The 19,144-nt window shown below is 37.4% G+C and overlaps 1 protein-coding gene across 1 annotated transcript in view; it reads right to left on the reverse strand.

The window, feature by feature from the left end:
• The window catches only part of FNBP4 (formin binding protein 4), a 42,749-nt gene that overhangs the window by 4,646 nt on the left and 18,959 nt on the right, over positions 1-19,144 (reverse strand). The window contains exons 13-15 of the mRNA XM_017664291.3: positions 15,165-15,463; positions 14,894-15,038; positions 14,105-14,475 (exon numbers count right to left, since the gene is read on the reverse strand). Of these exons, the coding sequence (XP_017519780.2) occupies positions 14,105-14,475; positions 14,894-15,038; positions 15,165-15,463 (815 nt within the window). The remainder of the gene's footprint in view (positions 1-14,104; positions 14,476-14,893; positions 15,039-15,164; positions 15,464-19,144) is intronic.

Consider the following 19,144-nt stretch of genomic DNA (forward strand, 5'->3'; position numbering starts at 1 on the left):
ACAGATCTAGGTATGGTCATTGTTTTATTTTGACTTCTACAGGGTTTCATGAATTGTTAAGTGTATTTTATTCTTATCTGTCATGGGAAAGTAAGTTACATTTTAGAAATTAATACTGCCTAGCATATTCAAAACCATGGATCTAGAGTTGCACTGGTTATTTGAACACATTTTTAGAAGGGGAAGATTGCAGTCAGAGGAATAAAGATGAAATGGCTGGAACTCCTTCTTCCTTAGTTTATTTTCTAGTATGTTGCACACAAAACTCTTTAGTAAAAAGACTGAAAATACTATTGGTCTTAAATATTCTTGAACATTAGAGGCATTAGGGATTTATTTTACATTCTGTAAAAATGGCCTGTAACAACTAAAAGATGGGTCATTGTTTTCAGGTTATCCAGTATGTGAAAATGATACATTAGAGTTCTGGATTGTCAAAAATATTATTTATAAGACCATAAATGGATGACTGGCTAAAAAATTACTTGTTAAATGAATGGAGTAATTACTTCTTTTGGAGGACTGCAGTAAGGGTGCCAGGAAAGCTTTGTAAAATAAATGATTCCTGAGCACTAATTCTAACATTTAATTGTATACAGAATGAACAGCAGTGGGACTGGTGGAGAAAGACATGGAGGTAGTAAACAGTATGTTGGTTCAGGAGAACTGCATATGCTACAGTAAACAGCTTGACAACTGTCTATTCAAAATATTGTCCTAATTGTCACTGTTGACTTTTACATTTACTTCATTTTCAGATAATTTCTGGAACCTGAGCACCAACTTGGATAAAGTGGATCAATCCAGAATCATACTATTTTGTGTGAATGCAAAACTCAATCAGGAAGGTTTCTTGAACCACTGTGAAGCCCTGTTTGACCCCTGGGGCAAAAGACTACAATTGAAGCTGACAACAGAGTGCCAACACTTTGAGTTAAAGCTGATTAAGAAAGCTTATTTGGGTAATCAGGGCATTCAGAAGAGCCCAAGAAGGTGACAGCAGAAAGACGGGACTACGAAGCTCCTGGTTCTTGTTCCCCATGGAAACACTATGTAAACACATACAGACTGACTAAAAAGGCTTTGTGGAAACTCTGGAAACTAGTCAAAGATCTGCAGCATCCAAGAGAACACCCAATCAAGAAAAGCCACTCAGAAAGACAGGACATTTGCTGGCATGTTTGCTCCCCATCCTTAGTGTGGCTGGGATGAAATGGCCCAATTCTCAGGTTCCCTCACTTATGATGCAAGGGAAAGAAAGAGTAGAATGTATGAAATGTTCTAGGCTGTCTAGAGCTGCCTGAGGGATGGGGACTGGTTTCTGTATTGCCTGACTTTGGAGTTCAGGCAGAAATGGCAGCATATTCTGGATTTCAATATGGAAGCTATTAGAGGCTGTGGCAACTGCTGCAGCATATGAAAACTACAGGAGGACTGCAGTGGGAGATTATGGACGGAGGACTGCAACAGAACATCCAAGGCTCCTAAGAGAAGTAGTGTGAGACTCAGGGAAATTAAAACTAAATGTATACAGGGGTATGGGAAAAAAGAACAGAACAAGTTCAGGGAACACAAATATACAGAAGAGGGCTGAAAAGATTTTGGGTCTTCATGCTGGGCTCATTAATGAAGAACTTCCCCCATACACAGCCAGTGTGCAAAAACTGGATGTAGTAGTTGTTTTGTTGAATGCCCAATTTCCAACAAAAAAAATCAAAAGCATACCAAGAAACTGGTAAACACACATTCATAAGAAAAAAATCTCCAGAAATTAACCATAAAGAAATACATGCTTCAGACTATACTAGATAATAATTATCTTAAATGTGTCCAAAGAGCTAAAGGAAAACATAAGCAAAGAACTAAAGGAAATTAGGAAAATGATATGAACAAAATGAAAGTATCAACAAGGAGACAGATGTAAAAAAAGAACCAAATAGAAACTGGACCGGAAAAAACACATTAACTGTATCCAAAACTTCATTAGTTCAACAGCAGACTCCTACAGGCAAAAAAAGAAGGTATTAGCAAAATGTATGATATGTTATTTGAAATCATTTCAGTCTGAGGAGCAAGAAGACAAAGAATGAAGCAAAGTGAACAGAGTCTAAGTAACCTACAGGACAGCAACAAGTACACCAACATATACATTTTGGGAATCTCAGAAGAGGAAGTGAAAGTAGCAGAGTGCTTACTTAAAGAAATAATGGCCAAAAGCTCTTCAAGCTTAAGGAGCAGCACGGATGTATGTATCCAAGAAGCCTAATGAAGCCCAAGTGTGATAAAACAAAAAGACTGTACTGTGACATAAAATCGGTCAAAAGCCAAAGAGAGAATTTTCAAAGCAGCAAAAGTAAAGTGACTTCCGTACAAGAAATCCTCAATAAGATTATCAGAGAATTTCTGGCAGAAACCTTGCAAGTCATAAGGCATATATGGGATGACATATTTAAAATGATCAAACAAGGAACTCATCTGAGAATTCTATACCAGGCACAATTGTCCTCCAAATATAAAAGAGAAATTAAGACATTCCTAGGTAAATAAAAGCTGAAGGAATTCATTACTCCAAGACTTGTCCTGAAAGAAATACAGATGGCCAACAGGCACATGAGAAGATACACATCACTAATCACCAGGGAAATGCAAATCAAAACCACAATGAGGTATCACCTCACACCAGTTAGAATGGCCACTACCCAAAGATGAGAAATAACAAGTGTTGGCAAGGCTGCAGAGAAATGGGAACCCTCCTACATTGCTGGTGGCAATGTAAATTGGTACAATCACTGTGAAAAGCAGTAGAGCGGTCACTCAAAAAACTAAAAAAAGAAGTACCATTCAATCCATTAATTCCACTTCTAGGAATTTACTGGAAGAAAACAAAATCCCTGATTTGAGAATATATATGCTCCCCTCTATTTATTGCCACATTATTTACATAGTCAAGATATGGAAGCAACCTAAGTGTCCATCAATAGATGAACCAATAAAGATGTGGTACACATACACAGTGGGTTGTTATTCATTCATTCATTAAGAAAAAAAGAGAGAGAAATCCCGTCATTTGCAACAAGATGGATGGATCTGGAGGGTACTTTGTTCAGTGAAATGAGCTAGGTGGAGGAAGACAAGTACCATATAATTTCACTTACTTGTGGAATATAAAAACAAAGCAAAACAGAATGAATGAACCAGCAGGAGACTTATAGGCACTGAGAAATGACTAGTAGTTACCATGGAGAAGGAGTTGGCATGGTGGGTGGGAAGGGCAAGGGGGATAAAGGGGCACAAAAATTCTCAACCATAATATAAGTTGGTCACAGGGATAGTGCAGAGCATGGAGAATACGGTCACTGATTCCATAATCTTTCTATGTTGACAGATAGTAACCACACTAGAAGGGGTAAGGGTTTAATAATATGGGCAACTGCTGAACGACTGTGTTGTATATGTGAAACTAAGATTATGTATCAATGACACTTCAATTAAAAAGAATTAGAAGAAAAAAAATGAAAGGAGAGAAAAATATATTCCATGGAAAGAATAACCAAGAGAAAGCAGGGGTAACAATATTAATATAAAATAGACTTTTAAGTCCAAAACTGTACTTGGAGATAAAGGACATTGTTACTATAAACATGTAAACCCAAGTAAATTAAACCAGTATCATTTACAGTAACATCCGAAAAAGTAAAACATACAAATTGAGTCAAGGAGGAGAAAGACTTTGTACACTGAAAGTGACAAAAAACTGCTGAAATTAAAAAACTAAATAAATGGAAAGAAATTCCATAGTCATGGATCAAAAGATTCAATATTGTTAAGATGGCAATGTGATGGCCTAAAACAATCTGCATATTAAATGTAATCCCTAACAAAATTGCACTGGCCTTTATGCAGAGATGGAAAACCTGAGCTTTAAATTCACATGAAATTACAAGGGGGCTTGAATAGCCAATACTGAAACAGCACAATGATAGAGAACTCAAACTTCTCAATTTCAAAATATGAGGTGACAGTAATAAACACAATGTGATAATGGCATACAGACGAATGGAACAGACATGAAAGTCCAGAAGTACTGATTTTAGATAAGATCTTCCACTCTGTGGGAAAAGAATGGTCTCTTCAACAAATAGAGCTGGGACAAGAGAATATCCACATTGAAAGAGACCTCTATCTGACACCGTAAACAAAAAACAGGATAAAGGGGCACAAAAATCTCAATCACAATGTAAGTTGGTCACAGGCATGGAAGTGCATCATAGAGAACAATAAATGGTTCTGTAACATCTTGCAGTTACAATGGTTCTTAACTGCACTAGTTTGGGTGAGGATTTAATAATGTGTGCAGGCTAAACTACTGTATACTTGAAATCAATGGAGTATCATATCAACTACACTTCAATAAAAAAATAAAGAAAAGAACTTGAATGGACATTTCTCCAAAGATCAAACAGCCAACAAGCAAAATGAAAGATGACCAACATAATACCTAACTAGAGCTGTGTCAAGAGATTAAAGATAGCAGCATGAGAGGAGACAGAGGCTTCCTCCTAAAACTGCATATAATATGAAAATATAATTAATACAACTAACCCCGAGAGAGCAACAGGAAAAAGGACTGTGCCAGACTACATACCTGGAGAAAAGAGCAGACCTCACAGAACAGGGTAACGTACCAAAGCTGTGGCCTGATAGGACCCAAGCCTATCCCCCACCCCAGCTCACTGACGGGAGGAAGAGAAACTGAGCAGGGAGGTAGTGGAAGCCTGGGACTGCTGAATACCTAGCTCTGAAGATCTGCTGTGGGAGCACAAACCTACATTTCATAGTGCTTTCATAATACTCTCGTGATTACGGGGTTGGAGACTGGGATCCTGGCTGCTTGTGGAATGTAGGGACACATATCCAGCTGCTCTGGGACAAAAGCTTATACCTGTGTGCTCGGCCCACTGGTTCAGGCAGTGGAGACAGGCATAGCAGCCAGGAAGCAGGAAACAGCTCCTTCCTCCCGCCAGGCACTAATACCACTTGCCTGTGACCCCCGACATTGCTTCAGGGACTGAGCAGTTCCAGACAGAACTTCTGGACACTAGAGGGCGCCATATACAGATATGAAACCCCAAAGGAACCTGGTCCACAGTAAAATTATTAGCACAATTCCTGAGAAAGATTTAAATGACATGGACCCCGTGACTCCTCCTGAGAGTTCAAAATAAAAATCATTAACATGCTCATGGAGGCACGGAAAGATATTCAAGAACTCAGGAATGAATTCAGGTCGGAGATCCAATCATTGAAGAGCACAATGGAGAGTATTAAAAGCAGATTGGATACGGTGGAGGAGACAATAAATGAAATAAAACCAGAGAAGAGGAATACAAAGAAGCTGAGGCCCAGAGAGAAAAAAGGATCTCTGAGAATGAAAGAATTTTGACAGAACTGTGTGACGAATCCAAACGGAACAACATTCACATTATAGAGACACCAGAAGAAGGAGAGAAAGGGACAGAAAGTGTCTTTGAGAAAGTAATAGCTGAAAACTTCCCCCATCTGGGAATGGAGATACACAGATCTCCCAACACAAGGGACCCAAGGAAGACAACACCAAGACATATAGTAATTAAAATGGCAAAGATCAAGGATAAGGACAGACTATTAAAAACAGCCAGAGAGAGAAATAAGATCATATACGAAGGAAAGCCCATCAAGCTACCATCAGACTTCTCAGCAGAAACCTTACAGGCCAGAAGGGAGTGACATGATGTATTTAATGCAATGAAGCAGAAGGGCCCTGGACCAAGATTACTTTATCCAGCAAGATTATCATTTAAATTTGAAAGAGCGATTAAACAATCTCCAGATAAGCAAAAGCTGAGAGAATTTACCTCCCACAAACGATCTCCAGTCTATTTTGGAGGGACTGCTATAGATGGCAGTGTTCCTAAGGTTTGATTAAGCTGTCACCAGAGGTAATAAAACCACAGTAAAGAAAGTAGAACAGCTAATTACTAAGCAAATGCAAAATTAAATTAACTATCCCCAAAGTCAATCAAGGGATAGACAAAGAGTAAAGATATGATACCTAACATATAAAGAATGGAGGAGGAAGAAAAAGGAGGAAAAAAAGAGAACCTTTAGATTGTGTTTGTAATAGCATATTAAGTGAGTTAAGTTAGACTTTTAGATACTAAGGAAGGTAACCTTGAAACTTTGGTAACCACGAACCTAAAGTCTGCAATGGCAGTAAGTACGTACCTATCGATAATCACCCTAAATGTAAATGGACTGAATGCACCAATCACAAGACACAGAGTCACTGAATGGATAAAGAAACAAGACCCATCTATACGCTCCCTGTAAGAGACTCACTTTAAACCAAAAGACATAGACAGACTAAAAGTGAAGGGATGGAAAAAAATATTTCATGCAACTAATAGAGAGAAAAAAGCAGGAGTTGGAGTACTTGTATCAGACAAAATAGACTTCAAAACAAAGAAAATCACAAGACAAAGAAGAACATTACATAATGATAAAGGGGTCAATCCAACAAGAAGATATAACCATTATAAATATCTGTATCTATGGTCCCAACACAGGAGCACCTACATATGAGAAACAAATACTAACTGAAATAAAAGGGGAAATAGAATGCAATGCATTCCCTTCAACATTCCACTCACTCTGAAGGACAGATCATCCAGACAGAAAGTAAGTAAGGAGACAGAGGCACTGAACAACTCATTAGAACATATGGACCTAACAGACATCTACAGAACTCTATACCCAAATGCAGCAGGATACACATTCTGCTCAAGTGCACATGGAATATTTTCAAGAACAGATCACATACTAGGCCACAAATAGAGCCTCAGTAAATTCAAAAAGATCGAAATTGTACCAACCAGTTTCTTAGACCACAAAGGTATGAAAATAGAAATAAATTAGGAAAGAAAATGAAAAAGCCCACAAACACATGGAGGCTTCACAACATGCTCCTAAATAACCAATGCACCAATGACCAAATAAAAACAGAGATCAAGCAATATATGGAGACAAATGACAACAATAATTCAACATCACAAAATCTGTGGGACACAGCCAAGGCCATGCTAAGAGGAAAGTATACTGCAAAACAGGCCTACCTCAGGAACAATCCCGTATGAACAGTCTAAACTCACAATTAACAAAACTAGAAAAAGAATAACAAATGAGGCCCAAAGTCAGTAGAAGGAGGGATATAATAAACATTAGAGCAGAAATAAATAAACTTGAGAAGAATAAAACAATAGAAAGAATCAATGAAAGCAAGAGCTGGTTCTTCAAGAAAATAAACAAAATAAATAACTCCTACCCAGACTTACCAAGAAAAAATGCAAGTCTACACACATAAACAGAATCAGAAATGAGAAAGGAAAAATCACTATGGACACCACAGAAATAAAAAGTTAATAGAGAATAATATAAAAAATTATATGCTAACAAACTGAATAACCTAGAAGAAATGGACAACTTTCTAGAAAAATACAACCTTCCAAGGCTGACCAAGGAAGGAACAGAAAATCTGAAGAGACCAACTATCAGCAACGAAATTGAACTGGTAATCAAAAAAACTACCTAAGAACAAAACTCCTGGACAAGATGGCTTCACCACTGAATTTTATCAAACATTTAGTGAAGACCTAATACACATACTCCTTAAAGTTTTCCAAAGAGTAGAAGAACAGGGAATATTTCCAAACTCATTCTATGAGGCCAGAATCACTCTAATACCAAAACCAGGGAAAGACGGCACAAAAAAAGAAAATTACAGACCAATGTCCCTGAAGAACATAGATGCAAAAATACTCAACAAAATATTAGCAAACTGAATTAAAAAATACATAAAAAAGATCATCCATAATGATCAAGTAGGGTTTATTTCAGGAATGCAAAGATGGTATAACATTCGAAAATCCATCAGCATTATTCACCACATCAACAAAAAGGACAAAAACCACATGATCATATCAACAGATGCTGAAAAGGCATTTGACAATATTCGACATCCATTGATGATAAAAACTCTCAACAAAATGGGTAGAGGGCAAGTACCTCAACATAATAAAGGCCATATATGACAAACACACAGCCAACATCATACTTAACAGTGAGAAGCTGAAAGTTTTTCCTTTAAGGTCAGGAACAAGACAAGGATGCCCACTTTCCCACTTCTATTCAACATAGTACTGTCGGTCCTAGCCATGGCAGTCAGACAACACAAAGAAATAAAAGGCACCCAGATTGGTAGGGAAGAAGTTAAACTGTCCCTGTTTGCAGATGACATGATATTGTACATAAAAAACCCTGAAGAATCCACTCCAAAACTACTAGATCTAATATCTGAATTCAGCAAAGCTGCAGGATACAAAATTAATACACAGAAATTTGTGGCATTCCTATACACTAACGATGAACTAGCAGAGAAATCAGGAAAACAATTCCATTCACAATTGCATCAAAAAGAATAAAATATCTAGGAATAAACCTAACCAAGGAAGTGAAAGACCTATACCCTGAAAACTACAAGACACTCTTAAGAGAAATTAAAGAAGATACCAATAAATGGAAACACATCCCGTGCTCATGGATAGGAAGAATTAATATTGTCAAAACAGCCATCCTGCCTAAAGCAATCTATAGATTCAATGCAATTCCTATCAATATACCAACAGCATTCTTCAACGAACTAGAAAAAATCATTCTAAAATTTATATGGAACCACAAAAGACCCCGAATAGCCAAAGCACTCCTGAGAAGGAAGAATAAAGCTGGGGGGGATTACGCTCCCCAACTTCAAGCTCTACTACAAAGCCACAATAATCAAGACAATTTGGTACTGGCACAAGAACAGACACATAGACCAATGGAACAGACTAGAGAGCCCAGATATTAACCCAAAGATATATGGTTAATTAATACATGATAAAGGAGCCATGGATATACAATGGGGAAATAGCCTCTTCAACATTTGGTGTTAGCAAAACTGGACAGCTACATGCAAGAGAATGAAACTCGATTAGTGTTTAATCCCATCCACAAAAGTAAACTCAAAATGGATCAAAGACTTGAATGTTAGTTGTGAAACCATAAAACTCTTAGAAGACAACATAGGCAAACATCTCCTGAATATAAGCATGAGCAACTTCTTCCTGAATGCATCTCCTTGAGCAAGGGAAACAAAAGCAAAAATGAACTCATGGGACTACATCAAACTAAAAAGTTTCTGTACAGCAAAGGACACCATCAACAGAACAAAAACGCATCCTACAGTATGGGAGAATATATTTGTAAATGACATACCCAACAAGGGGTTACCATCCAAAATATATAAAGAACTTAAATGCCTCAACACCCAAAAAGCAAATAACCCTATTAACAAATGGGCAGAGGATATGAAGAGACAGTTCTCCAAAGAAGAAATTCAGATGGCCAGCAGACACAGGAGAAGTTGCTCATCATCACTAATCATCAGGGAAATGCAAATTAAAACCACAATGAGATATCACCTCATACCAGTTAAGGATGGCTGGCATTGAAAAGACTAAGAACAACAAATGCTGGCAAGGATGCGGAGAAAGGGGAACCCTCCCCTACACTGCTGGTGGGAATGTAAGCTAGTTCAACTATTGTGGAAAGCCATATGGAGGTTCCTAAAGAAACTAAAAATAGAAATACCATTTGACCAGGGAATCCCACTCTTTGGAATTTACCCAAAGAATACAACTTCTCAGATTCAGAAAGAGATATGCTGGTTACATAGGATTAAGTAAACTAAGGAAGATGATTTTGTGGCTCTTTGTTTCAAATGTTGTTGATAAAGTGTTTTAAGCTTTTTCTCTTAAGCTGACAACAGTTTAGTAAATGACTATCTTTATATGCAGAATTGAAACATTTATCTTTCTACCTGATCTCTCCAGAATTTAAAAACTCTAAGTGACTATTTTTATATTTCATGGCAGTATGTTTATTTGCATAAGTTCAATATGAACCTGCTCTCCTTGCAAGAGGAACAATTAAAAACACAGGTTATAAACTTTACATCTCCCTGTATGGCTCCGGAAGATGACTGGTTAGCCAGAGACGGGTAAGATTCCTCAAGGGAGGAACAACCTAAGACAGGCACAGTCGCAGGGGGGCCATCAGGTGAGAAATTGGGGACCAACAGTGGTGAAGCTTAGAACCTCACCCCCCGTTTTGAGAGAAATCTTCTGCATCCGTGGATGTTTTATTGCCCTTGTCTAGCTCGGATTAACACATAGTCTACAGGCACACACCTGATCATCTACAATTGCTCTCTTACAGCACTACACTATGTTTTCTACCTTTATCTTGCATCTACCTACCACTTCAGCATTTATTAAAAATAAAAATAATAATAATAAAGGGAGAAATGTGGGATCCACATATAAATCAAGTATAAAAATCAAACGAATATTCATATTTGACCTGTTTATAGTTCATAATGCGTGATCAAAACCGAAAGTTTCTGTGATGACTGCCCTTGTACTGTTCACCATGTAAGAACTTATTCACTATGTAAGAATTTGTTCACCATGTAAGAACTTGTTCAGTGAAATGGATTAATGATTGTGCATTGAGCATTGACTCCCCTATACAGAATTTTATTGTTGTTAACAACCGTTTGATCAATAAATATGAGAGATGCCCTCTCAAAAACAAAAAAAACCACACAGGTTATACTACCAAGGCTTTGACTGGAATGTCATACCTGACAGACATGAGCATAAACTCAGATATGAACAGCTTTAAGGAACTAAGGTTGACTTTATAAAGCCAACAAAGCCCCTTGGAAGAACTGGCCTGGTGCCTTGCTTACAGGCTTCCCAGCAACCTTACCAGGTGAGTAAGGAAGGTCACTTCCTGGCAGGTGCAGGAACCTCAGGATGTCTTGGGGACCTTGAGAGGAGAGGAATTAACCCAAATCTAAAGGTACTGCAGGCAAAACCTGATGGCAAGTCTGGCTTTGCTGTCTGGCCCCAAGAGGCCTTTAAAAGTTCAATCTGAAATTCCTTATAAAAAGTTCCAGCAAAGCATACTTAAAAGAGCCTATATAATCAATTGCTCTTCTTGCTGCACTTATGCAAATAAAGCCAAGTGTTAATTATTTTCTTAATCTGGTTACTTCTAATAAAAATGAGGGTGATTTTAGAGAAAAGTATTGTTTCAATAATGCAGCCTTATCCATACTAAATCCTAATACTAGTCATTGGGACATAAACTAGATCCAGAATTCTAGCTTCTTCAAAATATCTGGCTATGATTTTCCAGATGTTTTAGTTTTCTCCTATCATTGCAACTGAAGTTTTACTATTTCTAATTCTCATATTCAAACATGCATTCTTAATCTCATCAAGTTTGTCCTTCCAAAATGAAAATCCAACTCCAGATGTTGCTACTTAACCTAATAATACAATTTGTTCTAACTTGCCTAGAAGCCACAAAACTGCAAATAGTAATAGAAATGGAACCTGGAATAGAAGTGACCATCTTCCGAGGCCCTCTCAACTGACCACTGATGGAGACCTAACTGCACCCTTTACTGTGCCCCTTCTCAGCATGAAGCAGCCAGAGCAGTCGTCACCCCCTTTCCCTAGCAGCAGCTAGGGTTTCCATCTGTAGAGGGGGGAATGAGACAGGGACCATGAGTGAGGTCAGAATAGCAGGGCAGAATATTTACAGTCAGAGCAATGTAAATATTCTGCAATGGGCAAAGAAGTCCCTTTTGAAACTCTGTGCTAAGCATTATGCAAAGTCAAGGTCACACTAATTCTCTAGGAAGAGATACCAGACTAAGAATATAGACATCTTCAGTGAGATTAGTTAAAGGTCAAAAGGCCAGGAGCAACTTGGCCTGGAATGTTTGAGTGTTCTGCAAGGGTATCAGCATAACCCGTGACTCTGTGGTCAGCCACAGCAATCAGACTATGACCCAGCCCAGCTTGCGGACAGGGCAGGTGGTACAAGCCCACACTGCTAAGCCTTTTTTGATGTTCTGGAAAAATCCTCAACTGCCTATAAAACCCCCTAGACAACACACCACTATGGGCTCTCTTGTCCCCTCCTAGCATGAGCTGGGAGCTCTGTCCTTTCACTTCATCTCTAAATAAAAGCCTGTACCTTGCTCTCCTAAAAAAAAAAAAAAGATATATGCACCCACCTCTATGCTTATCGCAGCACTTTTTACAATAGCCAAGATATGGAAGCAACCTAAGTGCCTGTCAGTAGATGAATGGATAAAGAAGATGTGGTACATATACACAATGGAATACTATTCAGCCATATTCTGCCATTTGCAACATGGATGGAGCTGGAGGATATTACTCCCAGTGAAATAAGCCAGGCGGAGAAAGACAAATGCCTAATGATTTCCCTCATTTGTGGAGTGTAACAATTAAGCAAAACTGAAGGAACAAAATAGCAGCAGACGCAGAGATTCCAAGAATGAAGTAGTAGTTACCAAAGGGGAGGGGTGTGGGAGGGCAGGTGGGGAGGGAGGGAGAAGGGGATTGAGAGGTGTTATGTTTAGTACACATGGTGTGGGGGATCAGGGGAAGAACAGTATAGCACAGAGAAGGCACATAGTGGATCTGTGGCATCTTGCTGCACTGATGGACAGTGACGGCACTGGGATATGGGTGGGGACTTGATATGTGTAAATGTAGTGACTACATTGTTTTTTCATGTGAAACCTTCATAAGAGTGTATATCAATCATACCTTAATAAAAAAAAAACCTAACTATAGAAATAGAAATCAATACAATGAGATAGTATTTCATACTTACTAAGATTGGTATTAATAACAATTTTTTTATTAAGGTATCATTGATATACACTCTTACAAAGGTTTCAGAAGATAAACAATGTGGTCATTACATTCACCATTATTGAGTCCCCCCCACCATACCCCACTGCAGTCACTGTCAATCAGTGTAGTAAGATGCCAGAGTCCCTATTTTGTCTTCTATGAGCTATACTGTCTTCCCCGTGATCCCACACACATCATGTGCACCCATCACAAAACCCCACAATCCCCTTCTCCCTCCCTCCCTTCCCACCCGCCCTCCCACACCCCTCCCCTTTGGTAATCACTAGTCCCTTCTTGGAGTTTGTGAGTCTGCTGCTATTTTGTTCCTTCAGTTTTGCTTCATTGTTACACTCCACAAATGAGGGAAATCATTTGGCACTTGTCTTTCTCCATCTGGCTTATTTCACTGAGTGTAATAATATCCTCCAGCTCCATCCATGTTGTTGCAAATGGTAGGATTTGTTTCTTTCTTATGGCTGAATAATATTTCATTGTGCTATGTACCACATCTTTATCCATTCATTTACTGATGGACACTATGGTTGCTTCTAATAACAATTTTTTTAGAAAATGAAAACAAGTGTTCGTGAGTATATGAAGATATTGGAACCCTTGTATAATGCTGGTAGTAATATAAAATGGTTCAGCTTCTGCAGAAACACTGGTGGCTGCTCAAAAAATTAAACAGAATTACCATATGACAATTCCACTCCTAAGTATACACCCAAAATAAATGAAAACAATATGCATGCACTCATATGCACATACAAATCAGTACTATTCATAATAGTAAAAGGTGTGAAATAACCCAAATATCCACGAACAGATGAATGGATCAACAAATTGTGATACATACACGCAGTGGAATATTATTCAACAATAAAAAGGAATGAGTACATGACACAACATGGATGAACCTCAAAAACACTATGCTAAGTGAAGGAAGCCAAACACAAGTTCACATTTTTATGATTCCAGAATAGGTAAATCCAGAGACAGAAAGCAGACTGGTGGGTCTTAGAGGCTGAGGAAAGGGGTAATGGGGAGTGGCTGCTTAATGGATACAGTTCTTCCAGAGCGATGAAAATGTTATGTAACTAGAGAGAGGTGGTAGTGAATTTACTAAATGCTAATTAAACTGTATACTTCAAAATGGTTAATTTTATATGAATGTCACCTTATTAAAAATAATCAAAAATTTCTAAATAAAACTTCAGTGAGAGATTTACCTTGTCTTTCTTTCCTTTTTTTGTCTTCTCAGATGGTGGCATTTTGGGAGCTGGTGGAGGAGGTGGAGGAGGAGGTGGAGGCGGAGGCGGAGGTGGAGGAGGAGGAGGAGGAGGAGGTGGTGGTTCTATTACGGCACTGGTAGGCACAGCACCTCGGGCCTGCACTGGCTGCAGTGTGGGAGCAGTCACTGCCATTGGGACAGAGCATTCAGCATAGCTCATAACTGCAGGAGCTGATGCCAGTCCTAGGTAATTTGACTGTAAGCTCATTCCTCTGGCCTGATGACCCATTCCTGTTGCTGGACGGCTAACTGATATTGCATGGTATCCAATCCCTGCAGACTGGTTTCCAATCCCTGTTGCCTGCTGACCTAACACAAAAAATATAAAATGAAACTATAAAAAAGATATTGTGACAAAGCCAAAAACAAAGAAAAGAAAAAGGAAACTGGAGGTTAGATCATCTACAAAATGATTCCAATGTACCTTTTGCTCAAAAAACAGCCACATTTTTTGGTAGCAAAATATTAGTATTTAGCATTAAGGTATATAAACATCAGAAATCACTTATATTATGTAAATGCATAGAAATACATCTGGAAGGACACTTGCCAAATGTTAACAGTGGTTGTTTCTGAAAGAAATGTTAAAGGAAACATTTTCTTTTCCTTTAACATTTTCTCCTTTAACATTTTCATTTCCTGTAACATTTTCTCAATTTGTAACATCTAATTCTGGAAACAAAGACATAATACATTGAGGAAAACACATTTTAATCACAATGCTTACCTGCAGCTATAGCTGACTGGCTGTAGAGGACAGGAGAACTACCAATGGTAGCTGATCTCTGAACTACTGCAGTACTAATTTCTGTAGCTTTTCTCTTTATTGCTTTAGTGGAAGGAGAACTAGAGATGGTAGCGTCAACTGAACTCTGAAACACAGAGATTCTAGTCAGTGGCTAAGGGCCCTGGTTAAACATCCTCCTCTAAAATAAAATGCAGTATCAGTTATGCCCAGTCCCCAAAAACTCATCAGAATGCCAAGTAACATTCCTCACCTGGCTAATCACAGCTGTGACTTTTGTTGAAGGTTTTGTTGGAGTATCCTCCTCTGTTCCTGGGGCAGGAGGCTCCTCACTTCCCTCATCCTCCATCTCTACCTCTTGGATCTCACCATCTTCTATGGGAGGAGGGGGAGGAGGGGGAGGGGGAGGGGGGGATTCTGGGGGTGGAGGTGGGGGTGGTGGCATTTCCAAAGGTAATGGAGGTTGAAGCACTGGCACATTTGACTGAAGGAGGGTCCAGAATGGAGTGAGTGGCATGAGTGATGAAGAAAAAGACTCTTTACAAAGAGAACCTATGAAAACAAATATGAGTCAGGGAAAAGGCAAGACAAAAATCCATGGCTTATATGCACAGAAATGTTCAGTTGATTGATGAGATAAAATCTGACCCACAACATCTGTGGCTACATGGATGTCACTGAAGTTTAAATAACCCAGTTCAAAAGGACTTCCAAGGAATGATAAATTTATGAACCTCACAGTCAACACTTGCCCCAGCTGTGTTATACTAGTCTTGTTCTTTGGGTTCAGATTTATCAATGTAAATAAGAAGTACATCACATCAACTCAAATGAACCAGAAGTTTTTAATTTCAAATATTCACAATTTCACATACAAAACCGGAAGGCAACACTCCAAGGGTCTTTAGTATTTCAAAAGTGAAGAGGTGAAGTGAATGATGTGCATTGCAACATTGATTCTCTGTAGTTTATTTTTAGAGAGTTACTTAAATGACTGGGGATGACCCAGGTAAGTACCCATTCAAAAATTTCACACATACTCTACCTGTTTTAATTAATTTGAATTGCTAAGCTTTAAAAATCCATTTGCAAGGTACTATTATCAACCCTATCATTCCTTCACACCTTTGTGTGAATTATATTCATTTGCTAAATCACAGTAACACAAACTGGGGGTGGGGGGTGGGGGTAATTTTTTATTTCTGGAATGAGAAAAGGAAAATTTAGGGGACTAAATCTTAAAGGTAAATGATAACTAAGGTACACATGAAAAAAGTGTTTAAATGTGCAGAGGATTAAAAATTGCTATTGAAGTCTAAATTAAGAAATTATATTAAAAAGAAACAAGATCAGCTTTCCTCAAATTTTGCTAAAGCCAGTTAATTAATGTCCTTTTTCTGCTGGGGAAAAAATTTAAAGATTAGAGAAAATAGGAGGATATACTTACTTGTAGCTTTCCCCATCCCTCTTTATCGTCAATAGGGAAGTTTCACAATATATGGGACTATTAGATATATATCCCAGGAATGTTGAAGGGGATTTTCTCCCTAAAATCATAGAATTTAGGAGTAGAAGAGACATGAGAAATCATCTAGTTCAACCCTCTCATTTTAAAGGTAATGAAACCCAGGAGGAAAAGGACTTGCCTAAGATCATATAGCTCTTAATGGCCAGATCTGACTCCTAGTCTATTTACTTTACCAAGATGTCCTGGTGAAAAGTCAGGAGTCCACAAGCCTTAGAAATCTCAAATAAATATCATTTCTCATGGAGTAGAGATCCAGACACAGTCACGTGTTAAATTTCATGGTCAAAAGCAGTGGATTAGATAAGGGCTCTATTATAAAAGGCTCTAGGGTAAGAGTAAGGCCCTTTACTTTGCTCAATATACACAATACTGGCCACTCAAGAAGGTAAAACCAAGGCAACCAAGAACCATTTGTCTTTTAGAATAGCTTTACTTTTTATGGAACGAATGATACATTATGTAAAAGACTTAAAGAATACGACTTGCATGATACTGTAATTACTTTGAGAAATTCCTTACTAAGGATAAGGGCCCTAAAAAAAAAATTCACCAGAAAACAGGAATGCAGTTTTCTAGCTAAAAAACTTTAAATGTCTCATTAAACTTTTGTATTTGGTCATATCTAATATAAATTTATACATCAACTTTTAGACAAATGAAGTCTGGATACGGCCAGTCTACTACATTATATCAAAGTACATAAAAATCATTATCACAACTAATGTAATTAACTTTAAGGATTAATAACTTAATAAATTTCCTTCTATTAAACCAACCATAATATATGGCAGGTAAATAAGGTCAGATTTTATATTTGTAAATTTCTCATCTAGAGGCATTATGCACATACCAATACATTTATTATGGTATAATCTGCAATGTGGAAGAACTCAAAAGAAACACACAGTAGGTTCAAGGTTGGTTATGAGGTTTACAAATTTCCAGCAAAGCTCAGAATTAAATTTTGTGTGAATGTGAGATAAACTAGACCTGACAATTTAGCAATAAACAAGGAGAAGTTTTAGAGTTAATATTTGAATTACAAACTAAGTTTAATTCAAAACAGAAAAGCTGTGCTGTAACATCGATAATTATCTCCTTTAGCTTAAATACAAAAAATTTTAAGAAATCCTTGTTTGAATATCCATGATGTCATACTACATGATGCTCCTATTTTCAAATTTAACTCGGTTCATTCTGCCATTTGAGACCACATTTAAATCTGTAGTTCAAGGGAAGAATAAAATGATATACACAGCTTTTATTATGTGCTAAGAGACTAAAAAACTACAAGCTTATAAACAGAATAGTGTGGGGATACAAATTTTGGATTCTTCAAGAACTTATTTTATGTCTTTATTTCTATTTATAGGCAGTTTTCCTATATTCTCCCAAAGAGAAATTTTTTCTTAGTATTTTGAACCAACAAGCCAATTAAGCAGTTTAAATCAAGAAGTTATTAAACAGTTTCATAGACTTTTTTTGAAAAGCAGCTAAATTTAACCTAAGTGACAACAGTCCAGTAAAACAGATATATTATCTTTAGAGACATGATACTAAATTCAAAAACTAAACAAGGATTAAAACTGAACAGAACTTTGAAACTTCCTTGCTTCCCAGTGTAGTAATATTTCTTTAAAAGATAGTTTAACCACTTCTGGGTTGATAAAAGAGCATATATGATATAAATTTTCTTTATAGGCTTAAAACAGTGATCATATTAGTCTTAAATCCCAAAGACCTTAGTGTAAAATTTGGATTTCATTTAGATCAAGTTTACCATGTGGTTAAGTGGCTCTCAATAAAGAAGTTTAAGACTACAAACTGGTTTATCAGTGGTTTTTTCCTACAACTGGCTTTTTCCTACAATGGTTTTAATCTGAGAGGAATGTCTCAAGATCTTCCCTTTACGAGATAGTACCAACTGTGTGTGTCATGAACAAAGGCAGAAAATAAGTTAATACTTAACTCTAAGGTGTTCAAAGAACACTCAATAGTTGGTAATGCTAGGATATTTAGTTTTGGAAGAGTTGGTTATGCTAGGATACTCAGTTTTGGAACATATAAGAAAGGGACATTAGACTGGTCAGGAATGGAATCATCTGCCCAGAACCACCATCAAGCCTCTTCAATTCACTACCTACTACAAAGCAAACAAACAAAACCAAACTTAATAGACATACCTATCATTGCTACCATAAGACCAGGGCAAGTAACCAAAAGAAAACCTCGTCATGAAAACAGTAAATAAAATGCCCTTATAGCTTGAGAAAATATATTTCTGAAATATGAAGTAGAATAAAAAACCTTTTTTCCATGTTCTTCAAATTACCACTACAGTCATGTGGCTTTTTAGAGTCATCTGGTAACAATTCCTAGGCTATTCAAGAAATTAAAATCATTTTGTACATAACCAATTTCATTTGGCAATTTAACGGAACTTTCTACTGGGTTTGGGGAACCTGTAGAACACAAAGCATCATTTTTGATAAGCAGAGGACAAAAGAAGTCACCTTTTCATTTCCTATCTTACTAACAAATTCCATGTCTTTTTTTATTTTCAAAGGTTTATTACTGCAGAAACCACATCACAGACTCTTGCTTTCATATGCCATTATTTCAACAATAGCTACCAGAGTTTTTTAGATCAAAAAGTTGCTTATCGTCGTCATGACTATGCTTCATCATTCACTTATTTTTGTAAT

Source organism: Manis javanica, chromosome 11 (assembly GCF_040802235.1).
Source record: "Manis javanica isolate MJ-LG chromosome 11, MJ_LKY, whole genome shotgun sequence".
Taxonomy (NCBI): domain Eukaryota; kingdom Metazoa; phylum Chordata; class Mammalia; order Pholidota; family Manidae; genus Manis; species Manis javanica.